The 25,772-nt window shown below is 38.3% G+C and overlaps 1 protein-coding gene across 1 annotated transcript in view; it reads left to right on the top strand.

Annotated features, from left to right (window-relative positions):
- Positions 1-25,772, top strand: part of SI (sucrase-isomaltase) — a 53,531-nt gene that overhangs the window by 12,042 nt on the left and 15,717 nt on the right. Inside the window, exons 8-33 of the mRNA XM_069792804.1 lie at positions 299-411; positions 1,194-1,319; positions 2,160-2,291; positions 2,476-2,595; positions 4,413-4,526; positions 6,894-6,978; positions 7,600-7,717; positions 8,107-8,278; positions 8,961-9,077; positions 9,627-9,781; positions 10,379-10,463; positions 11,736-11,792; positions 12,444-12,568; positions 12,967-13,055; positions 15,733-15,782; positions 17,120-17,290; positions 18,222-18,371; positions 19,996-20,202; positions 21,057-21,211; positions 22,440-22,608; positions 23,481-23,577; positions 23,689-23,801; positions 23,900-24,025; positions 24,829-24,957; positions 25,076-25,183; positions 25,467-25,529. Coding sequence (XP_069648905.1) covers positions 299-411; positions 1,194-1,319; positions 2,160-2,291; positions 2,476-2,595; positions 4,413-4,526; positions 6,894-6,978; positions 7,600-7,717; positions 8,107-8,278; positions 8,961-9,077; positions 9,627-9,781; positions 10,379-10,463; positions 11,736-11,792; positions 12,444-12,568; positions 12,967-13,055; positions 15,733-15,782; positions 17,120-17,290; positions 18,222-18,371; positions 19,996-20,202; positions 21,057-21,211; positions 22,440-22,608; positions 23,481-23,577; positions 23,689-23,801; positions 23,900-24,025; positions 24,829-24,957; positions 25,076-25,183; positions 25,467-25,529 — 3,146 coding nt within the window. The remainder of the gene's footprint in view (positions 1-298; positions 412-1,193; positions 1,320-2,159; positions 2,292-2,475; positions 2,596-4,412; positions 4,527-6,893; positions 6,979-7,599; positions 7,718-8,106; positions 8,279-8,960; positions 9,078-9,626; positions 9,782-10,378; positions 10,464-11,735; positions 11,793-12,443; positions 12,569-12,966; positions 13,056-15,732; positions 15,783-17,119; positions 17,291-18,221; positions 18,372-19,995; positions 20,203-21,056; positions 21,212-22,439; positions 22,609-23,480; positions 23,578-23,688; positions 23,802-23,899; positions 24,026-24,828; positions 24,958-25,075; positions 25,184-25,466; positions 25,530-25,772) is intronic.

The following is a 25,772-nucleotide window of genomic DNA, read 5'->3' on the forward strand; positions in this document are numbered from 1 at the left end:
CACGCCTCGAGGCTGGAAAGTTGTACTAAAAATTTATAGATAAAAGTTTGAGCCATTGGATTTCTTCTGATTCTCTTCTCTGTAGAATGTAAAGGAATGGAAATATGGACATTTAAAAGAGTCATCTGAATACATTTCCCCATCATTGCAAGTTCAATTAATGCTTTTGTGTTCCTTAGGTATATTTGGTTTGTGTTTTTTTCTTAAGTAAATTTTCTTATCATCAATTAGAAAATTACAAAGGTGTTTTAGAATTAGCTGGTATTCAAAATTGGTTTTGTGCACTCTTGTCCGGCAGAGTTTGTGGTGCAGCCTGCTCCAGCCGTGACCTACAGAACCATTGGTGGGATCCTTGATTTCTATATCTTCTTGGGGAACACTCCAGAGCAAGTAGTCCAGGAGTACCTGGAGGTACCTTTAGCTAGAGAGATTATGCATTCAACAGATTTTTAATAGTTTGGGATTTTTTTTTTTGGGGGGGGGGGGGGGGGTCCGCCTCTTTATATGACAGTATGTCTTCACTATGTTATCTATTAACTGAAAATATGACTTAGTATGTATTTAACTAAGAATAACTGTTAGTATGTCCTTAATGTGACTGCTGTCATTAGTAATAGCTAGCTGGTGTTAAGCTGGGGTGTAGATATTTTTAGTTGGCCTATTACGGACAGCTGAAACGTGAGCGCTACTCTTGCTGGAGATGCTGGAACAGAGACCATGCAGCAGCTTGAGGCCCATCATCAGTGTGTATGGCCCAATTGATTTACACAGTGGTCATTGGAGCTAGAAATGGTCTACATGGAATAACTTATGATTCCTTGCTGGGGCTTACTCTTGTTATAAGGACAAATTCCTGTTCATATGACAGTATTATAGGGTAGATAATGTGCTTACATGTATGTCATGATTTTATGGTCATAAGATATCACTGGTATCTTCTATGCTTCTTGAGATCTGCTTAGGTTTCATCCTTTAAAGAATGGGGATTGTCCCAAAATATTTGTGTTTCTTAAAATAAAGAAATAATCATAGAAAAGTATTGCATTTGGGAGTGGGCTGCTCATTTCACACACTCAAGCTTAGTGTATATTATTCAAATAGATTTGGAGAGTATGGATCTAGGGAAATGGGCACCAAGGTGACGCACGCAGCCTCCACTGACGATGAGTGGGATTTTTGCTCTCAACTTGCAGCTCGTGGGACTGCCAGAGTTGCCTTCCTACTGGAGCCTGGGCTTCCAGCTCAGCCGCTGGAATTACGGGTCTCTGGATGAGGTGAAGAGAGTTGTGGAGAGGAACAGGGCGATTGGACTCCCTTATGTAAGTATGGGGTTTGAGGAGGGCAGCAACCACACGAAGGCAGGGCTCTGCAGGAGAAATGACCCAGAGATCCTGATCGTCGTGTTCTGCAACTGCTTCATTTCAAAACAGTTTAAATTAGTAAATTTCTAACATATAGGCTTCTGGTGTCAAAGGGTTTTGTGCATTTTAATGGTAGTCCCATTATCAGAATGTGGGACATGGTGGAGCTTAATTACAATACGTTTCATTTGAACACATTATTGTACTGCTTTTTCAGTTATACTTTCCAACTATATCCACTTACCTTCTCATGATACCTAATCCATGTATTATTTTTTTTAATTGTCCTGTGGACAGTTATGGAACTATATATTATTCTTAATCGACAGCCAAAGGTAAAGTACAATTAATTTTTAAAATTAGATTTCAGATTACATTAGCCTGATGGCTTAAATAGAATGAAAATACTCTAATGTTAAGCTAAGAGTTGAGGAAGAACTGTTCGGATTTAAAGGGATAGCTCTTGAAGTCAGGCAACTGCAAAGAAATAACCACACGTCCAGGGGCTATTTGAAAGGGTGCCAATATACACATTAATTTAAATTCTGTTAATGTTGAATGCAGCTCTTCTTAGGCACAAAAGATGTGTCAGTACCATTAATTAAGGCTGTAAGTATGAGATGAGAGGCACGTCGCAAGTGGTCCCAACAGCATACTTTCTGCCAGGCTGCAGTAAAGTCCCAACAGTAAATTCACTATAGGACAAACAGGAATTGTCAGAATAAATTGTCTTGGACTAATATACAAAACCTTTACATATCACTTCTCATGTTAGAGCTGAACTCCCTTCCCTTTCAGGATGCTCAGGTTACTGATATTGACTATATGGAGGAAAAGAAAGATTTTACTTATGACAAAGTGAAGTTTCGAGATCTCCCTAATTTTGCAGCTTATATGCATGACTATGGACAAAAATATATTATCATATTGGTAAGCATTTAACTATTTCTTTTTCCCATGTAAATACTATCATTAGAACTATTTATTATTATACTTTGCTTATTCTATGCAGTTATTACATTTAGTGCCTAACATTCTAGTAGTCTGTAATAATCGATGGAGTGTATCCTGGTTTCTTCCTATTTTTTTGTTTTCTAATTTTATTTTTTTTTAGGATCCTGCTATTAGCATACAAAATCTAGTTGATGGGACTCCATATGGAAGCTATGTCAGAGGAGAGAGCAAAAAAGTCTGGATTAATGAATCGGATGGAGTAACAGCATTACTTGGGGAGGTAATTGCATTTTTCATGCATTTGAACTTGGTCTGTTGTCACTGTTACGGTTTAATTTAGGTCAGGGGGCTGCTTTTAAACTCTCATTTTTCTGAGTTGCTTCTTCCAGTAAAATTACCTGCCAGTGAGAACTAAGTTTATAAGGTCTCACTTAGGATATGATACTTCTCAACCTTTCTTGATTTTTTTTTTCATTTTTTTTATGTTAAACAAAAAAGAAAACTAAAGTAGTTTAAGGCTCAGGGACAATTCATCAGCCAGCTCCTCTTTATTTTCAGTAGTGACTGAAGAGCCAGCTCCCACATTACCCCTTTCATTTATAATTTTAACTTCTATTGAGAAATTTTTCTGTTGTGTATTGTTCCTTGTATGACTTAAAAGCAATTGAAAACTCCAAACTTTAGAAACTCATACTCTTTCTGCCTTCCTTCAGCATGCAAGCTATTGTCACTCTAGCAGTTTGTTGTTCAAAATCATCATCAGATCACTGTATTATCACTGCCTTTGAAGGCAAACTGGGGGGGTCCTGGTGGACAACAGGCTGAACATGAGTCAGCAGTTTGCCACTGCAGCAATGAAGGCAAATCAGATCCTGGGCTTCATCCACAGGGCATTATAAGCAGAGATAGAGATGTGATCATCCCACTCTACTCAGCGCTTGCCAGGCTGCACCTGGAGTACTGTGTTTAGTTCTGGTCCCCACTATTCAAAAAAGATGCAGACAGACTGGACAGTGTCCAAAGAAGGGCCACAGGGATGATCAAAGGGCTGGAGAATCTGCTTTTTTAGGAAGGACAGAAGGAGTTAGGTCTTTTCTCCCTGGAGAAGAGAAGGCTCAGAGGAGACTTCATCACAATATTCCAGTATTTAGAGGGCAGCTACAAAGAGGACAGAGGCTCTCTATTCACAAGGAGCCACATGGAGAATATGAGGGGCAACAGATACAATTTGCACCATAAATTTTTTACAATGTGTCATGGTTTAACTCCAGTGGGCAACTAAGCACCACGCAGCCATTCACTCACTCCCCCCCACCCAGTGGGAACAGGGAGAGAATCGAAAAAAGAGTTAAACTCGTAGGTTGAGATAAAGACAGTTTAATAGGACAGAAAGGAAGAAAATAGTAATAATGATGATAATAATAATAATACAATACTAATAAAAAAAGGATTGGAATACACAAAACAAGTGATGCACAATGCAATGGCTCACCACTCGCCGACTGATGCCCAGTTAGTTCCCGAGCAGCGATCTGCTCCTCAGGCCAGCTCCCCCGAGTTTATATATTGGGCATGATGTCATGTGGTATGGAATATATCCCTTTGGCCAGTTTAGGTCAGCTGTCCTGGCTGTGTCCCCTCCCAACTTCTTGTGCCCCTCCAGCCTTCTTGCTGGCTGGGCATGAGAAGCTGAAAAATCCTTGACTTAGTACAAACACTACTTAGCAACAACTGAAAACATCAGTGTGTTATCAACATTCTTCTCATACTGAACTCAAGACACAACACTATACTATTAAAACATAACACTATACCAGCTACTAGAAGAAAATTAACTCTATCCCAGCTAAAACCAGGACACAGTGAGAACAATCATTCATCGGAACACCCTCCCCAGGGACACAGGAGTCCCCAGCAGTGGAGGTTTTCAGGCTGTGATTGAACAGGGTGCTAGATGATCTCATCTGGGTTCCCTTTGAAAGATGGGACCAGATGATTTTTTCATGGTCCCTTCCAACCTGGGTTGTTCTATGATTCTAGGAACTCTTTTTAATATCATTAAAAGTTTAATTAATTACTTCCCTTCTAATATTGCAGGTGTGGCCAGGGGAATCTGTGTTCCCAGACTTCACCAACCCAGACTGCACTAGCTGGTGGGTGGAAGAATGCAAACTGTTTTATAACGTAGTGCCGTATGATGGGATCTGGATTGTAAGTAATTCAGAACTCTCTTTTTTATTTTTATTTTTAAAAATAGGCAAGGATAGATGTTTATCACAATTTGCATTGAATTTGAAAGGGATGTTTACTATAACTAACCTGAAATCAGTGCAGGATGTGTAAGTCTTCTGGTGCTGAATTTGCAATTCAAATTTGAATTTTTAAATTTTAATTTGAATCATTTATCATGGCATTTAAATGATCAGTGTGCTGGTTTTTGGATGTTCAGTGACACTTTAAAATGCTTCAACTGATGAACTGTTGCTAAAGGCAAATGCCAGCACACTTCTATATTCAGAATGGCAATATTTGGACACCTGCATACCTGCTTAGTGAATGTGTGATAAACAGGTCCTGAATACAGGGTATAATATGAATAATCTATGTATCTGTGCTCCAAGTAGCTCATGGAATTTCCAGTTAGTGAATCTGCAATTGCTACTCCATTTAAGGATTTGGAAAAATCAGGCTCCCTAGACAGGTTCTCCCACAAAAGGACTAAAATACAGTCTGGTGCAGTGGATTTTAGGTACAGTTTTTGGAAATCAGATGAAATTAAGAACCGTTTTGACTGACCAGATTAGTTTTTTAGAGGAATATCCTGTAATAAAGCTTCTAAAACTGGGTGCCTGAAGGAAATCTGTACTTAAACTTCTCAATCCTTCTCTCAGAGCATTCTTCCTTTTATTCTTTTTGTGGTTTTCCTACTTCCTTTTACTTAAAAATGAATAAATATTTCAAAAGAAAACAAGAACCTACTGAATATTTTGCCATGCGTTTTAAAAGGCTGTAACAATTTTAAATTAATCTGTATGGCAAAATACAGTCCTTCAGCTGCTATGTGTGTGGTGGGTTGACCCTGGCTGGAGGCCAGGTGCCCACCAAAGTTGCTCTGTCACTCCCCTCCTCAGCTGGACAGGGGAGAGAAAATAAAACAAAAGGCTCATGGGCCGAGATAAGGACAGGGAGAGATCACTTGCCAATTACCATCACTGGCAAAACAGACTCGACTTGGGGAAAAAATCAGTTTAATTTATTACCAATCAAACCAGAGTAGGGTAATGTTCTTCCTGAACTGCTCCAGTGTGGGTCCCTCCCCTGGGCTGCAGTCCTTCAGGCACAGCCTGCTCCAGCGTGGGTCCCCCGCGGGGTCACAAGTCCTGCCAGTAAACCTGCTCCAGCGTGGGCTTCCCACGGGGTCCCAGCCTCCTTCGGGCATCCCCCTGCTCCGGCGTGGGCTCCTCCCTGGGCTGCAGGTGGAGATCTGCTCCCCCGTGGACCTCCCTGGGCTGCAGGGGGACAGCCTGCCTCACCGTGGTCTTCCCCATGGGCTGCCGGGGAATCTCTGCTCAGGCGCCTGGACCATCTCCTCCCCTCCTTCTGCACTCACCTGGGGCTCTGCAGGGCTGGGGCTCTCACATCTTCTCACTCCTCACTCCAGCTGCAGTTTCTGTGTCCCAGCAACTTTTTTTCCTTTTTAAATATGTTATCCCAGGGGCACTACCCCTGTCGCTGATGTGCTTGGCCTTGGCTGGTGGCGGGTCTATCTCAGAGCCGGCTGGCATTGGCTCTGTCGGACATGGGGGAAGCTTCTGGCAGCTTCTTACAGAAGCCACCCCTGTAGCCCCCCGGTACCAAAACCTTGCCATGCAAACCCAATACAATGTGATACAATGAGTTTTTCTCACTTATTTTTGCTGACTCTGTGGTTCCATCAAGTGAAGCTATGAAGTGTAAGACTGCACAGCTCTCTTACAGAGAGCAAATAGTTTGAGTGAAGGAATTTGACTCCAGTGCCTCCATGATGCATTTGCTCTCTTCTTCCATGCATGCTTTTCCTGCAGCACATTCAGGGATGCACATAGAAATGCACTTACAGCACTACCACATAAAATATTCATGGAAGGAGACAGCACAGTTTGAAAGTATAATGGTTTGGAAAGTATTATAAAGGAGATGTTTAAGAATATCTAGTCACCTTGTGTATTTTGACAGTAACAATGTACATTCTGGTTCTGCATTTCTCTCCAAACACACGCTCCATACCAAAGCCATTTCCTTGAGAGATGTGTGGAGTTCGTCATAGGTAGGGACAATGTATACATGAGCACCTCTTGCAGTTTCTTTCTGTGGAGGAATAAGATGTAGCTCTTGCGACATGATGCTCACCTGCATATAGAAGTCTATATTAATACAGAAATGAACCAGATCAGTATCTGAGTTATATCATTCTTGCCTAATTGTATGGTACAAGTTCCAAGTAATTATTCCTTAAAGGATAAGAGAATAGAATGTAAGACTTTGTTGGAAAAATATACTTGAGGAAACTTTATTACATTCTGCACCTTACCTTTTCAGGATATGAATGAAGTATCCAACTTCGTTAAAGGCTCAAAAAAAGGTTGTGCGCAGAATGACTTAAACTATCCTCCTTTCACTCCCAGTAAGTCCATCTACTTTAACCAGAAACCAAAATAGTAAAAAGTTTATGAATTACTGTGCGGTTGGCTACAAGGATGCAAAGTAATTTTAGGGTAGTTCTTATGGGTGGGGTTTGAAAATTACTATTGACAGAAAATACCGGTATACTTTGGCCTTTGTTGAAGGCGTGGTTTATATAACTGGCTTTCTTCCCTTTTCAAATTATTACAGAATATTGTTGTTGCCTTAATTATGTCTGATAATATAATGATCTTCTTTCACTATCAGTAGTTTTCGAGATGTATACAGAACTAAAATGGAGTTCATAGTTTATATTAAGTCATAGGTTTAATTAACAATTGCCAACATGTTGTCAGATGATGATTCAGAAATTTAGAGTGTAGTTATCAGTTATTCCTTGAATGAGTGCAAAGCTCAAGAGTAGAAAAGGTCACAGAGCAACAATGAATCAAACCAGCAGCCAAGAGTAGTGTTTTGGTTTTGTAGTAGAAATACTGGCCTTAGTGCAAACATTAAAGAGAAAAAAGGGCTTGAATGTCAGGAATGTGCATTAAAGAAAAGATTAGAAATATTCATAATAAAAATGTATTTTAAAAATTATTTTTGTATTCCTTTATTGAAGGTATTCTTGATAAGCTCATGTTTTCCAAGACGCTTTGTATGGATGCAGTGCAGAAGTGGGGGAAACATTATGATGTCCACAGTCTTTATGGATATTCCATGGCCATATCAACACAGAAGTAAGGAATGCATCCTAAAATCCTTACAGAAAGGTTTCAGAACAGTACATGGTCTGCATTTTCCAAAACAGCAAGAGATTTTACTTCTAAAGGAACCCAATTCCTGGAAAATACTGTATTATATTTAAGCCAATGCAGCTAAGGCAAAATCTACTAACTAAAGCTGGTAGTAAAAGCCACACATTGGTTGTCAAGTCTGTATAGAAAGATTATTTAAAATTAATGTCTTGAACTTCACTAAAATACACTTGGTTAACTGTAAAGGAGTCCACATCCCAGGGATGAATAATTATTGTAAATCAGTCAGTGTAAATCTGCCTTATATAAAACTATTCATGTCTTAGTCATCTTTTTTCCTTTGTATAATTCCAGTCTCATTTCCTTTTAAGAGTCATCAAAGCACTGTTTCCTGGAAAACGAAGCTTCCTTATTTCAAGGTCTACTTTTGTTGGATCAGGGAAGCACACAGGACACTGGCTGGGAGATAATGCAGCAACATGGGATCACTTAAAATGGGCAATACCTGGAATGCTGGACTTCAACCTCTTTGGAATTCCTTATGTATGACATCAGTTTGTGACAGCCTTTCAAAACATATGGATAAACAGTAACTCTGCCTCTGTGATAACAGATTATCTAACAATATGCTATCTAGATAACCATCTTAGCTTTTCAGCTCCAAATTAATCCCCTTCAGGAATCTGGTTTTAACATTTTTTCCCAATTATTGATTTTTTGTTTAGGCCACTTATTTTGATTACTGTAGCTGTGTTTGTACAGTGAGATGAATGTGGGTAACAAACATCTTATATATTCCAAGCTACCTGTTACTTCTAGTAATTTTTAAACACTAGTCATCGATGTGAAACACTTTGGTGTTTTCCTTATCATTTCAAATGAAATAGAGACATCCATTTATAAGGGAAATAGCCAAATTCCTTTCCACTATTTAAATTTGTATGGCTCTTGAGCTTTTTTCCTATTATATGCATATTAGCATCAAACAGGAAGGTAAAGATTTGGAAGAAATAGAATGATGGGCAATGTTAGCTAGTATTCAGTTTAATTTTTTGGACAACTTCGTTGAATTTGAAAGAATAAATGTACAAATATGTTGAATGGCCCAGTCACTCTGGCTAGCAATTAAGGTTGAATTAATGCATCTCTGAAAACTAGAAGTTTTGTGTAGAGATTAGATGTGCAGCGTACTGTACATCCAACACATTCTGTTTTATTTTTAAAGATTGGAGCAGATATTTGTGGTTTCTTTGACAACACCACAGAAGAACTTTGCAGACGATGGATGCAAGTAGGAGCATTTTATCCATTTTCCAGGAATCACAATGCTGAAGGATTCATAGTAAGTGGTGCTTTCTCTTACAAAATTCTCTGTTACCCAACCACGTTCCCTTTAATAGTATCACTAGTAATCATTACTATCACTGACAATTATGTAGCTGACCAGTTTGAAAATGGCAGAAACTGAAACTCTCTTTATGAAACCTTAGATATGAGAGGTTTTGCTTCATACAAGTTGATTGAGGTTACACTTAATTGGCAACAGTATCATCACCATCATGTGCCTATCACCAAGGGCAAGGACTCACTGCTCTGTGACCCATCAGACTGACTCTTGGGAGCCCTTCAGCATGGACCTGACTGCATCCCAGGATGAAACACAGGCTAACCCTGATGTGCCCTCCTTGCAGATGGGCAAGGAGGGACATGCAGCACAAAACACAGCGAGCCTGAAGGAGCAGGACCTCCAGTCACACCACCCAAAAGGAAAACACTGTGTAGCTGTGCACCATTGAATTTCTGCCTCTCTGAAACAGCAGCCACTTTTTGCATGTTTGGCAGAGTGTTTTCTTCATGATGAAAATATTAATTATCCAATATTTGTTTTCAGCCTCAGGATCCGGCTGTGTTTGGACCTGATTCGGTCTTGGTGAAAACCTCCAAGTATTACTTGAACATTCGCTACACTTTGCTGCCCTACCTGTATACACTCTTTTATAAAGCTCATACTCAAGGAGACACAGTTGTGCGGCCAGTTTTGCATGAGTAAGTTTACTCATCAGCCTTTGTGATAGTTTTATGAGGAATAAAAAAACCAGACACATTAAATGTTGTTAGGGACTTTCTAAACACTGATGTAGTCTGTGAAAATGCACGTTGGAATATATATAGACAACTTCTGAATTCACGAAATACCATTTTGGAGTAATCAGAAGAGTAATCAGAAACCATCTGTAATTTCTGCATATACTGCATATATTATTATCAGTCACTCTTAGGAGTTGCTATGAGATGTAACTGTTCAGCTAATCAAATTATTCTCCACCATCATATATACATATTAGAATAGATGTTTCCTTGCCTGGAAACTCTTGAATAAGCTGCGTCAAGAACACACGTGCACCTACAATTTCACACACGTGTAGAGAACACTAACTAAACTAGTAAGACCTTACCTTCTCATCTTCAGATTGCCTCAGACGAAAAAAAAACCAAAAACCAAAGCAATTTTGATATGACACTCTTCAGTCATGATTCTAGACAATCTGATTCTAGACAATCAGTACACTGAAATATTGGGATTGCTGATGGTGGTATAGTTCATAAAACCCAGTTACTGCTCTATCCTTCCCACGTGCCCAGGTTCTACTCTGACGAAGTGACATGGAGTGTGGATAGGCAGTTCCTGTGGGGTCCTGGGCTGCTTGTTTCCCCTGTACTTGACCCGGTAGGTTTGGCTGTTTTGGTATCTCTCTCATAACCACTTCATGGGGCACAGGGACACGCTGAGTGACCAGTTCCAGCCCTTTTCTCTGGCAGGGGACTGCAGCATTACATCCCCAAGGTACGCTATTCCTGTCGCTCCTTTATTGCTCTGATTAGAAACCACCTCCCAGTTCTGAGCCTTTGCTGTTCAGTCTTGTGACAATTCTGTTATTCCGCTTAAAGGTTATAGCTCCTCTACTATATACACATTTCTTGCTGAAATCACACTCCCCCTCGGTTTTTTATGCTGAACAAGCTGAACTGCAAAAATAGGCTCTGCCGTTTCCCTGAGGACCCCAGGAAATTTGCTCTGGTCCCATTCTAGTCTGAACTCTTCTGTCTTGACCAGACCTGTAAATTCTATTGGCAAAGCAATTGCAGAGGGCCTTGTTTATTAGTATTAACACAGCTCTATCTCCAGTGCAAACATGGGTTTTTGCTAGATGCTTAGATTATATTTATTTTTTCATGGGTACATCATATTACTGACTTATGGCTGTTGATGGATTCCTAACAAACCTCGGGTTTGCTTCTTCTTTATTTTCTTTTTTTCCCCCCCTTCATTTATTGCTTCCAGTGAGGGAGCACACAGCATATTTTTATCACTGCTGAAATGGAAAATCTTGCACTTTGTGCTAGTAAATCCCACTCCTATTTTCCAGTCCTCTAGGGAGTCAAAGTCATCTGGACTGATACTCTGGTTCACCTCAACTTTGCATCATCTCTGAATTTCCTTCAGAATCAGCTTGTCTTGCTGCATTTCAGCTTGTCTGTGGTGTAACAAGAAAACAAATAGGTCGTGGCTTATGCTGTGGCAGAATCTTGTAAATAATGATTGTTAATGCCGGTAACACATATGCCATGGAGAAGCACAAAATGTTTGTTAAATACATAAAATGAAAGCAAGAACCTGAAAGATGCCAGCCCAGAAAAATGTGAAAATAAAGAAGATACAGTGATCCTTGTGGCTATGATCTGAGCCACTGGATTTGAAGCACTGTGACTTTGGGCTGCATGCAATGAGCTGCCACGTTGTAGAGTGGTGATTCAGTGGTCTCCCAGTAGATTTGCAGAAATTGTACTTGGATTGCTCTCTTCCTTTCTGGACATCATCATAAAAACCATTACAGAAAACAGCAAAGAGGCAATGTGAACTTTAGTTTTACTGGAAAATTTAGTTTATTTGATTAAGTTCCCTTCAAATATGAAAGTCGTTTCTTTGTTCACCTTTCAGGGTGTGGATGTAATTCAAGCATATATTCCCGATGCAGTATGGTATGAGTATGATACGGTGAGTAAATGCAGCGGATACTATGGGGAGACTTTCTAAACGGCTATGTGAAAAAATAAGATTGTCAGCCCTGCTTTGGTGACAGAGACCTGAAGGAAAGCCCACAGGAAGGAAATGGTGAGACAGGGGATGAAGGGTGGTGGGGTAAGTGCATGAATCAGTGCCTCAAGAAAGGACACAGAGGCGTGGAGCATAGTGCAGGAGATGGGAAGACAGATTGAGTGCAAACTTTAACAATAACTGTATTTGAAATAAAATAAAATACTATAATTATAATTATAACATAGAAGAGTCTGCAATTATTCTTTACTAATCTCATTTCTGCAAATAAGTTTCCCACCGCTGTGATGATCCTTTTGATGGCTGAAAAAGGACATTGCTCACGTCAGATTCCCATATTCATGTCAGAGTCCCAACAGGACTTGCTCTCTGTATTGACTGAGCCAAAACTAAATGGTGAGAGATGCTGAGTTATGACATTAGATCATATTGACTGGTTTTATCTTTATGTGCCCATTGGCACATAGATATTTACATAACTTAAGCCTTTTCTAAAAGGAAGCGTTACGATGAAACTCAGGACTTAAGAATAACGTTCCCAGCAGCGAGTAATGCAACATACCCGTTCTCTTTTACATCCCTGTCAATAAGGGGGTAAAAATGTCAGTGAGAAAGCAATGGACCGATATGTACCTGCCAGCAGACAAACTGGGACTCCATTTGAGAGGAGGCTATATTTACCCTACACAACAACCAGCTAACACAACAGTTGCAAGGTATGCTCCAAATCTGAATGCTTTTATGTTTGGGCTTTCTTTTTTTTTTCAAGACTGGGCTCAGGACTTTCAGGTTACAAATCAGTAGCAGCCTGTTGTGTTTAGCATTTTCACCTTGAAATATGGGAATAAGAGTGAGCCACACCTCACTTCCACAACCGTTTACATTACAGGTTCAATGATTAATTACAGGTTTAGTTGCATAGCATTTTGTAAACTTGCCATGTATTTTAATCCGTTTACATGAAAATGAAAGGCAACCAAGGACTAATCTAAGGCAATTCTCAAAGTATTGCAACCCCCTTGAGTGTCACGTTCTTAACATGAACATGAAGGATGTATTAAGACCGTTTAGATCTTTGTTATACGTGTAAGACAGAAAGCCTCTCTTCCCACAGCCGCAAGAATCCCATGGGACTTATAATTGCCCTGGATGACAACAGCGCTGCTTCTGGGCACTTGTTCTGGGACGATGGAGAATCCACAGGTGAGCAGGTACCAATAGTGCAATAAGTATGATTAACAAAGCATTATTATGTACAAGTTTCAATCTTCCTGCTGGTTTCATGGAGCAAGAACAAGACTTATAAGAATAAGATTTATAGGTTTTTGTGTTCAGGTTTCACTATAGCCTTAAATATGTAAAGGTTTGGTGCATTAGCATGCTGACTGTTAAACCATGCTGTCAAGATTGATATATATTCTGGTATATATCCAAATTAGTTTCAACGGGTGCAAGAACACACATAATTAGTGTTCGACACTAAGAATTGATAGAAGATGAAAAACTAGCACTGTTATTAAGTCTCTGGAATTACTTAAATTGCTTGTGAAAACAGTAGAAATTTTGTTAACTCAAAAGTGCGGTATTGGAGCCAACGTTTTTTCTGCCATCTGGTTTCCACGGGATACTGGTGCATAAGCACGCGAGGAAGCGTGTACGGGCTCTATTTGTCACGTTGCCAACCTCGCCTTTAGTAAAGCTGCCAGAGAACTTGTTTCCCCCTGGGACAGTCACTATGATTATGTCAAGGCCTGTCAACCTCATCGCTTGTGATCAGCTGGCGTCAGTACTACTTACCTCACGAGGTTTTCTCTGTCAAACGATTTACAACACACATACCTTTTTGCTTAGTGTAAGATTAAGGTCACAACTTAATTCAACTGAAGCTGAAATTTAAAAACAAACAAACAAACCAGCAACCACAACACAAACTTTTAATATCAGGTTGAATTCGTTTTAGCTTTCAGTAAAGTTAATGCTTTTGGAATACGTGCATGTCTAAGGCAAGCAGAGTTCATTCTAGAGCAATGGAAAGGGCGTTTCCATTCTATATCCGTAGATATATTCTTCATTTTAATCTGGAGGTGAAGGAAATGTTGAAAAATGAAGTCTCTTGAACGGTGGGATTTTCTGTGGGATTTCTGAGGATTTAGTTTAGGCATCCTATTTCCATTAAACTAAAAGGGTTTGGGGTACTTAAATCCTTTAGGCTGCTTTTGCAGCCTTTGTCCTTTATTGTGTACTTTTTAGAAAAGTCAGCAAGCAGTTCAAAGGGTTATCCTGAAATGATTTTTTGAAGAACTTTTTCAAAATACTCAGGCTTGTACTAAAATGATTTAAGGACTTGTATTTTGCAGATTTTGTTGTTTTATGTGCAACAAACTGTAACAGTCAGAGCTAAGGACTTTGGTTTATGGCATATGCCAGTTAATACTGTTGCACTTCAAGCAGACCCGATCTTCTCTAATTCACGTCCTACTGTACCTATAGGCTGCTGTCAGTGGCAAAAGTGTCAGAGGTTTCTTTAGCTACACTGGAATAAAATGTAGATTAGAAAATAGGAAAATCTGCAACAGTTAAGAAAGTACAGATAAGAATGAAGTTGGAGTAGTATTACCATTGAGGTAAAAATAAACAACGCTACAATATTATGTGCATGTTTAATTTATAATCCTGAAAATTAGGTAGAGATCCTGCAGACAGTGATTCATGGACGTATCTTATACACAATCTGTCTAACTATGCATACATGTTTTCAGGAGACATCTTCATGTGAATTAACCTCACCACTGAATTGGTGCATTCTTACCTCTGCCTTCTGATACAACTAATCACCTTCTTCTAGATACTTAAGCAGTCCAGTTTCTCTGGCTTATCCTCCAGTTGCTAAAAGCTTCCTTTTTCCTTAGTCACAATCTATTTGTTTCATTTGTGCAGGGCCCGTGGCTCTGACAACTTCCATGGAACCAAGCACCTCTTGAGATTCACAGTTGCACCCCCCTTTCCTAATTTCATAGCTACCTTGTCCTCTACATTATGCATTCAACCAGTAGAGCTCCCTTATGTTATTTTAACTATACCAATCATATCTCCCAGAAAAGTTTTCAAGCCTCTACTTTTTTTAAATTTTGTGGAAGTTTGGGATGCTTTTAAGAAATAGAGCTGTGATTCAGCTGATTATTGCTGCCGTAAATATTGAAGGCCTTGGGTGGTTGCTGATATGACAGCTGTATGTACTCCTCTGTCAAGGCCTAAAATAACGAAGGTATTATTGTTCTTGCTTCTGTTGAGAAACAAAACAATAAAACATCTTATGATTTTATTTCCTGCCCAAAACTTACAAGTTGCAGTCTTTTCAGGGAACCCGTTTACAATTTGCTTGCAATGACAGTATTTTTCTTTTCATACATGGAAAAAAAAATGCCAGATTGACACTCAACTTTTGTATTTCTTTTTCCCAGTCATGTGTTATTTCCTCTCTTAGAGATCTGTGGCAGAAAGTATTGTCATTTTTGCATGTAAAGCACTTATTTAGGGTATTTTAAAGGATTAACTTTGAGCCATGCATCTACATTTAAGAGAAGGTAAGAAGGAATAACAGTAAAATAAAAAACTAGTACATTTTAGAAAAGCTGATTTCAATGAATTTTTGGAAAATTTGGAAAATTTGATCTCCTGGGATACTGGCCTAAGGAAAAAATAAAAAGAGACATTTCAGTTCCTCAAATAAACATTAGTAAATATTTGAGTTGCTCACTGTAGTCTCTGAATGCAGTAATGCTAATAGTTAGCAACGTATTAGTCACTAGCAGTGTACAGTCCTGGTTTCAATGCTGTTCCTTTCTGCACTGCCAGTGTAACTTCTTTCTTTACCTTTTAGGTACAGTTGAGAGTAAAGCCTACATTTACTATGAGTTTACAGTTTCCAATGTAAGTATTTTGTTTTAAATGATCTTATTTTCATCTTTTATTTTTATCAATAGTATCTTCAAAGGGCATTCTTTTCTCTCTCCTTATTCTCCTATAATATTTACTGAGAAGCAAAATATTTGACAAAGTCAAAGCAGAGTCATGTTCAAAATACTGTAATTTACTGGGGTGAAAATCTGCTATTTGTCTTTTCTTCTCCTCGTTAATGTAAATATCTAAAGAACTCCTATTTCCTTTCATAAATAAACTCAGCAGCAATATTTATTGAATGGGAGAACTATAAAGCATCAGTGGCAGTTAAAACAGAGTCAAAAAGGAGGTGAATATAGAGTTTGTGATTCTCAAAATAATAGAAATTTGAAAAAAATCTTTGTATACTGTAAAAATATATATCTGAATATCTCCAAAGAGTGAGGAAGACCTACGCCTTGTCCAAACCCACAGAATCTACTTCATGACTAAGTTTTAATTTTTTTTTTAACTGAAACTGCCTTGGCAGGGTTAATTTATGTCAGGGTGAAGTCTGGATAGTATTTTTGTTCAATATTGACTGGAGCTATCATATGACAAGGATTCCAAGTACTTAACATATTTTTTTGTATCATAATAATAATATTTGCTAAACGTGTTCTTTTCCTTGCCATGGTGAAACAACAGGGCAGCAACTGAGAGAGAATGCATAGGAAGACAGGAGTACAAGCACAGGAATAGAAAGTGGAAGCACATGCATTAGTTTGGGTTTTTTTTAATCCTATGTAATCATATAATTATTTGTGGTAAGAAAGCTTAGTTACTATTGCAGTTTGAAACTCTTGTAGCCAAATCATCAGTTGACCGCAGTGAAGTTGAATTAAAAATTAACATAAACTTTCATGTGGTGGGTAATAAGGAAGTTATACACTAGCATATGTGACAGCCATGGTACAGTTCCGCTGTTTGGACTCTTAATCTAATAATAACTAATGCAATTCAATAGGAACTGGTATTTTTATATGAGGAAAAGTGAATATGAACCTTCACTTGTTAGAACCTGGCAAGATCACAGTCGAGTAGAGGTTATCATCTGCCCTGTCACAGACATGTGTCAGCCTTTTCTTATTTCCGAAACAAGCAAAAAAGAAGCTGAAACATAACTATGAAGCATATTATGTACATGGTAGAAAAGCATTATTGTGATAACAATAAGCAGGGCAATAATTGGTATGTTAGGGAAAAGGTATTGGCTTACTTTATGCTACAGTATGAAGATGTAATTAGAAAAAAAAAGTTAAATCACAAGGATTTTTGGCAGAATTTCTTTTTTTTATTATGAGAATGTGATCACTATTATATTTCAGAATGTGCTACAAATGACTGCTATAAACAGCAATTATACTGATCCAAACAACTTGAAATTTGAAGAAATCAAGATATTGGGAGCGCTCCAGGAAATAACGGCAGTTACTGTGTCTCAGAACAATGTTGTGGAAAGTTCTCTACTTAATATCACCTATTATCCTTCAGAAAAGGTAAAACGATAACAGAAAAATGGGAAGTAAACATCTTTGAAATTGCATCACCTTTATTTTATATATTGCAAAGGACAGTACTCAGTACTAATGTTGTTTCAACAGAATATCTCATGTATTTTACTACAGAACAAAAGTACAATTGCATTCAACTCAGCTGCATAGAGAGTGCATCTAAGTTTTGCTCTCAAACCCTCAGTGCCAGAGGAAGTTTAGTTATACAGTTATTCATGTAGCAACATTTAGTTTTTAAGAGGAGGAATAGCTTTGGGATTTTGTTTGATATTGGAGGAGGGTAACAAATACTTGTGTTTTAGATGAATATTTATGCATTGATTTTTAAAACAAAATCAAGCACACTGTTTAAACCTCCTTTATCACTTTATACAGAGTTTTGCACAGGATGAATACAGGAAAGCAGCAACACAGTGCATTTATGTGCAAAGCGAGTGAACGTGCTACTGCTAGTGGGAAGCTTTCATCAAAGTGCTTTCCCACACTAAGGATAGTGCTGACATTGCTTTGAGCTTGCATTGTACACCCTCTTTCCTTATTACAAGCACCTGAGTTACCTGTTATGGTATCTTAGTTACTGAATCAAAATGAAAATATTTTAACTTTTTCTTATCTCTTCATTCATATTTCAAAATGTGAACGAGCTGTGCTATTATCTTTATTCCTCCTTGCTTCCAAGGAAGCTGTGGGATTGACTCAATTTTTTTAGATTCATAATTTTTCAGATTTTATCTGCAAGAAGTTCAGTTGTGTGTGTTTGTAAAACTGAGACTATATCAAACGTTACAGGACAGGGGGTTTTGTGAGTTGTCATGTAGCAAAGTGTATTGATCCCGAGGACTGGCATCTCTGCTGATGGAAGGAAAGATGAATGTGATGTGGGATTGAATAACTGTTTCTTGTTTAATATTTATAGGTTGCTCATATAACAGGACTTCAGCTTGAACTGGGAAAATCTTACACGGTAAAATGGACTCAACAGCTGAGTGTCAATGAAAGGTTTAATTGTTATCCCAGTCCTGATCCAACAAAAGAAAAATGTGAAAAACTTGGCTGTGTCTGGGAAGTAAGTAAAAATTATTTCTCTAAACTAATTTCATAGAAATGTTTCCAGAATCATAGCTTTCTCTACATAGTCGTTACAGTGGAAAAAGTAGTTGTCAGATTTAAATAAAATGGGGGCACAGACATCAGCTGGCCTGTACTAGCAGATTTTATTTACCTCACTAAAACTAAGGTAGTTGGCAACCGTGTAAGCTCTTCCAAAGTGTATCAGAAATTGAGGGAAAAGGTGGTATTTTTATGAAAGATGGAAAGAAATAATATTAATTATGAAAAAATAGAATAGGCTTGAGACCCGCATCTTCACCTACCTCTTCTGCTTCACTGGCACAGTGGCCTGCAAGGCTTATCCCCTTTCTCTCACCTTCATAGTCACTGAAGCACATTTTGAGTCAAACTCATTTCCTCTGGATCTCAGTTTGAGAGGAAATCCCTGAATCCCCTGGAAATTTTGGTTCATATGTGAACTGAATTGTTTATATCCCTGTCGAGGAGGTATTTCCAAATCATAATCTCCGACATGCAGAGCTTTGCCACATAGTTTTATTTATTAATATCCCATGGCTATAAACATATGGGAGCAGCGTGCTCTGGCAGGGTTGAACTTTAGAGGGTCCCTCCAACTTAATTACTCCGTGCTCCTCTAAATCTAAATTTTGCAGCTTGGACATATCTCCTAGGCATGAAGCCCCAAATTCTCTGCTAGCTGCTCTTGGACCAGCAACAGCTGAACTGGCTGATGGACGGTCCTGATCTTGTTGCACTCTTAGGAATATTTTTTGTAATTTTGGACATTTGGAAATGACTTTTCATGTGAAATCGAACTCTGGTCCTGTTATGGACTGGGTACATTTTGAACGCTTGCTCAAGTTGAAAGGCGCTGTGAATGTGGTGACGACAGATGAATAAATATTCATTAGCAATTAAGATGTGCGGCGCAGGCATGGTTTCATTTGAACAACTAGGCAGGATTGATGGTAAGTATGTGGAGGTGAAAGGCTAATGCATTAACCTACATCAGCTCATCTAACCTCAGACTACCTAGTTTGAGTGTTTATGTTCAACTGTAGCAGGCAACTGCAAGTAATTTTGATCTTGCTGTCAGGAGATCTTGGGTAAATAGGATGTAATTCTCAGTGGATGTTTTAAGGATAATTTGTGTGAATAAAGCCAATGGAAAGCTCTCATCTGATGTTGCCTGAATATCTAATAGGTTTCGGGCACATCCCCTTGAAGGCAGCCAGAGACCAGAGAGCAATGGGATTAAAAGGGAGGAAGCTTTAGGAATTTCAACAGGCCAAGATTAAGCCATGTTATGGGATTGAACTGAAGATCGCAGATACAGGGAAATTAAATCCACCTTCATTGTACAAGGATTCAATTTCCTGACTGAACTATTTGTACAGCCTTGACTGGATTGTTTGATTATATCTGATTTAGTATAGAGATCAATGGGTTCTGTATTACATCTTTATTGTTCACTAGTTGCATTAACTTTTTCCCCATATTCTACATTTGACAGATATCTGAAAAAAAATGGGAGCTTTGCATTCCATGCTAATAACTAACAAAAAATACAGCAGGCCAGTGTAGCTCACTAACCTGTAAGTTATTTCTGTTTGCAGCAGGTAACATCAAACTCGGACATTCCACCTTGCTATTACAGCTCCGAAAATGCTTACTCTGTAGACAAAGTAGAATATACCTCATCAGGTTTCACAGCCAACCTCACCTTAAACAATGCCAAGACCAGAGCTAATGAGAATTTCACTACACCGATTAGTACACTATGCTTGGAGGTGAAATATCACCTCAACCACATGCTGCAATTTAAGGTAATGTCATTCCAGAATTTTTATAAGTATGTAATGTCCCATTGTTAAAAATAGTCTTATTTATGGAAATTATAAGGGCTTTTTATGGTTGATTTTATATTACACAGACAGGAGCACCCTTGCCTAAATAGGTTTCTCCTTCTGAGCAATTAGTTGTTACTGCTCTTAGCTTACATCTTTTTTTGTCCTAGAACTTTGTATTCAGTTTTACAATGAAATTATATGAATCAAAGTTATAATGTCAATGTATATGTGTAATGTCAACCAGAAACTATGGAACTGAAGACAGTTTACTAATATACAGGTAAATTTGTCTGTAAACATTACTGTGACTGTACAATTTATTTTTACATTAATCATTCTACTTCTAAAATCTTTAATACAACAAATTGTTTAGACTATAACTTATTACTGTGCATTTAATAATACTGAAATAAGTATGATGCCTTAAAATGGCCAGGCATCAAAAACTAACTTCTGTCAGCTTTCAGAATACAGAAAACTTTAAAAAGAATCCCTAAGTTGACCAAAAGATGAATCAGAAAGATATTTACCATATATATATATATATATATACACACACCCCTATATTTTAAATACAGGTATATACTTTAAATTCATATAAATAATTAGACAAGCCATTCCTGATCCAAAATAAATCCTTAAGGTTTGGTGGGTTTTTTTCCCCAAACCAAATGCTGTGAAAGAATTGGTTACAGAATATGTATTGAAAGAAAATACTCATCTCAGCAAGTGTTTTCAACAATTTTCTATCATCAGATTCAGATTTCTATCACTACAGGTAAGATTTCAAACAACTCATTCACTGAAATTAATTGATTTTTACTTCATAGATTTATGATTACCAAAATGCACGATATGAGGTTCCAGTACCACTAAATCTCCCGAGCTCCCCAACAAGCACAGACAAGGAACGACTCTATGAAGTATCAGTTCAGAAAAAACCATTTGGTATACAAGTTCGGCGCAAAAGCACAAGAACACTCATGTAAGCCATAGTGATTTTATTTCACTTGGTTTTGTTCGATCTTTTCAAGCCAAATAATTTTCTTGTGTACTACTTTTTAAATACCTTAAGACTGACTTTTGTATCCTTCCCCTGAGCCAAATGCCAGATGCTGCTCCAACACTGCATTGTATGAGAGCACTGACCAGGTGGAGGATGGAGAAGGTGCCCTGAGCAATATCCTATCTTTTCTCATAATTATGTAAGGTTTCTCCCCTGTCACTTCCTGGTCTGACACTTGCTAAAAGTCCTCTACAACATGTTGAAGTGCGGAACATAGACAACTCCAAAGGCCATTTCTTGTGTATTTCCCAAGTCCCTGGGAGGCACAACAATTTTCTGCGCTTCCTAAAATTTTCCCTAGGTGACCACAGCACTGATCATTAAGGACTGATCATTTGGTTCCATTTCAGGGAATGGTTAGGAAAAAAAAAAAGAAGAAAGTAGTGTCTCAACTATCTTGCAGATGGATTTTGGTAACATGACAGCTAATAAGTCTGATGGGAGCTTCATTTCTTTCCTTGATAAAGCTTAAGTCACAGCTAGAAAACAGAGAGCAATGATGTTAGCAGTTGCATGTGTTATGTTTTTTATTAAAAAAAAAAAATCTTATGTTATTGTTTAAAGTACTCAAAACTTAATTGCAAGCTGAATTACTTTTTGCCAGCCAGAGTAATAATTCAAACTGCAGTTCAGTCTCCCAGAATGATGTAATTCTTTGGCAGAGCACCATCAAGTTGCAGTTTGGTTTCCGACTGTAAAGAAGCTGATTTGCAACAAATGACACCTATGAATACAGTTTCAGTGTAATCTACACAAAAAGTCCAGTGAACTATAAAAAGCACCTTATTTACTGTATTCCATGAGGCACCAAGGATCAGTCTGGGAGGAAAATATGATCACACTCTCCTGAAACACATTTTCTCACTAAATTGCCAAAATATGATGCAACTTGCCGTGCATGATGCCTGTGCATAATATATATCTGAGAGACACAGAGGACTTTGTGTCTCTAAACTGTGTATCAAATTCTTAGACATCCCCATTTCATGTGCTTTAAGTTTTCTCGATAACCATAACAGTTTTATTCCACCTTTACTGAAGAGTGAGATTTTCAGAGAAAAAGAGTAGCCTAAAAAAAGTGTCTGCTAGCTAAAGACAGCACTGAAGACACTATATTCTTGGTTTTATTTTCCTCTTTCCATTTTAGCTGGGATTCGCAGCTGCCCACCTTCACGTTCAGTGACATGTTCATTCAGATTTCTACCCGCTTAGCCTCCCAGTATATATATGGATTTGGAGAAACTGAGCACACCATGTTTCGACGTAACATGAGCTGGCATACCTGGGGAATGTTCACAAGGGACCAGCCTCCTACTGTAAGTAGAAGTAAACGTAGATTTTGGACCAATGAGCCTAATGTGTGGAGGTGTTCAGCAGGACTTTAATGTCCAGTGGATGTCTGCTGGTACTGGACACACCTATTGGCTTTGATTGTATTTCTCATGGCTTATAATTTGGATGGTGTCTCAATGGCAATGGTCTTCTCTAAACCTGTTCTTTGTGACCAGCAAGACCAATGTGTGGAGCTTAGGCCCTGAGTCAGATGATGGAAGACAACAAATGGCTTAGAAATAGCAGCACATTCCTCCTTTTTTTATTCTTCTCAGCTAATTATTCTGAAAGCTAGACATGAGTCGGGACAACTCCTACTACTTTGGGATTAGTTTAGTAGTTAGAGAGGTAAATCAGAAATCTTATGTCTATGTGTATACTTATTTCTTACGAGATAGCACAATGTTTGCAATTTGCAGGGAATGATCAATGAAATAGTGTTGGTTAGTTATAACTCTAATTTCCAGTTCAGGTTTGAATATACTTTTGAGTAAATGAAAGATAATAGAATGTCACCAGCATCTCCTGATCACATAGACACCTGCTACTGTTTGAAAAGAAGGGAGAATTTTGTCCTGGGAAAACACTTTCTCATTAGTGAATTTTAAAGGCAGTAATACCTCTGCTTTCCTTCCTGCCTGGTCAGTCTGAACAAGACTGACTCAAATTGTGAAGTGGAAAATGATCTTCTGTGGGTATGTTTTGCAGGTACGTAGGGTTTAAATATGTAATTTTGAAGTTTATTTGTTGCATGTTTGGCAGTTGTGTGTCTGGTCTTATTAAATTTATTAATAAATGTAAATAAGTGAATACTTATGATGTTTCCCTAGTAAAATGTATTTTATTTTGTTTGCAGTACAAGTTGAATTCCTATGGTTATCAGCCATTTTACATGGCTCTTGAAGAAGATGGCAATGCCCATGGAGTTCTCTTGCTTAACAGCAATGCAATGGGTAAGAAAACCTTCACTTTATCTTCCCAATGTGTTTTATTTTCATGGTCACTGTTTGGCAATAGTGGTGAATCCAGGCATACTTTTCTTATTTCACTTCCTCTATTTCCAGACGTGACGTTCCAGCCAACCCCTGCCCTGACGTACCGCACCACTGGAGGAATTCTCGACTTCTACATGGTTTTGGGTCCAACACCAGAACTTGTTGTTCAGGAATACACTGGAGTAGGATTCTTACTCTATTACAAACTAATGCTGGGTTTTGGTTGGTTGCTTGCTTTTGTTTTCACCTACTCACCACAAATATTCTTTCTTATTTTTAGCTGATTGGACGACCAGTCATGCCGCCCTACTGGTCTTTGGGATTCCAGTTGTGCCGCTATGGATACAGGAACGACTCAGAAATCGCCCAGCTGGTGGAAGGCATGAAGGCAGCTGGGATTCCCTATGTACGCTGGCAGCAGTAACATTTGAGCTCATGCCTGAACTTTTGGCTTCATAGTATTAACTAAGATTAGTTAAACACAAACTCAAAAAAACAACCAAAAAACCCACCACCATGGTAGAGTAGAGCAGACTATGTTTTCTGCCACAGCTGAACATCTCTGCGCATTCTGGGCCATGTTAAATGTGGGCCTTCACCTGCTTTATTTTCTCTACCATTCATACCAAAGAAACACCCAGGTGCCTTAGTCAGTCATGGGCTCTTGCCGTGCTGGCTGTGAATGAAGAAAAACAAGCAGGAGAGAAAATGAAGCAGCATCATTTCAATGGTATATTGCTCTGTGTCAAGTCAGCTATGATTTGACACAGGTTGTTGTTGGGAAAGTTGGAACAGCACAAAGATCTAACAAAATTATACTGTAAATTGAGTGTGACTCTTCATTTTAAATGTAATTAACACCACTGTTTTGTTACAGAACGACCGTTTCCAGTGTTTCCTTATAGATATGGTAACATATGTGCAGTTTCTGTGTACATACACCTATGTACAAATCCAGGACTTTTTTCTCTATCATGTATTAATTTCTACCCTCAGACTAGATGCAGTAGTGAAAGGTTTATTTTGTATTGGACTTGCTGATAGGTTGTATAATATTCATTTAATAGCTTTAGCGTAAAGTTACAGCTTCTTCCAATATTACAGTTCAAATGTTTAGTAGCTTACTTATTTTGGCAGATTTTCAATAAATATGTATTTGGCAAAAAAAAAAAAAAATCATTTTACATTAATTGTTCTTGTGAACTGCAGGATGTCCAATATGCAGATATTGACCATATGGAAAGGCAACTGGACTTCACCATTGGCACACACTTCGCTGGATTACCAGCTCTGATTAACAGAATAAAAGAAGAGGGAATGAGATTTATCATTATCCTGGTCAGTTTTGAATACTGCTTTTAAATTTCAATATACCATTGCAGAATGCAGAATATATTCAACAGCATTTCTAAACTTGTTTTTTGAGCATAAGGGTTAACAGTGTTTTTAATTGTAGGATCCAGCCATCTCTGCAAATGAAACCAATTATCCTACCTATTCAAGAGGTGTGCAGGACGACGTCTTCATAAAATGGCCCAATACTAATGACATCATATATTCCAAGGTACTCTTCTTAAAAAGTTGATGACAGTAGAGGCACGCTGTATCCAAGTGAGCATCATGTCAGCCTAGACTTCAGTGCTGTCCATAGGGGGAAAGCCTGCTAATGGTATATTCATGCCTGGCTGTAAATGACACATTGAATAAATACTACAAAGTGAATTGTCTTCAGTTTGTGTTGTCGTTCACACAGGTATCAGGAAAGAATGGTTGTATCTGTCTGTTGCTGATGCTCACTTTATATTCAGTGTGGTTTAATTATTTTTAAATGTCCTTTGTCCTATTAGGTCTGGCCATTTCTTCCCAATGTACAAGTCAATGAGTCACTGCCTGAGCAAACCCAAATACAGGTAAATGTTGGTATGGCTTGGTTATGGACTCAAATGTAGACAGAGTAGCACATTAATTAAGGAAAATAGCAGCAAAATAGCTGATAAATCCAGTGGGAGGAATAAGGTGCAGAAACTGGCTAGCCTTCCTAACAGAGCCAAAGTTGTTAGTGAACAACTAATTTTTTTTTTTTAATTAATTTTTTTTTAAACAAATTCCAACATTTTAACAGTGAGATGCTTTCAATCCTGTATCTGTTTTGT

This window comes from Haliaeetus albicilla, chromosome 9 (genome assembly GCF_947461875.1).
Source record: "Haliaeetus albicilla chromosome 9, bHalAlb1.1, whole genome shotgun sequence".
Lineage (NCBI taxonomy): Eukaryota > Metazoa > Chordata > Aves > Accipitriformes > Accipitridae > Haliaeetus > Haliaeetus albicilla.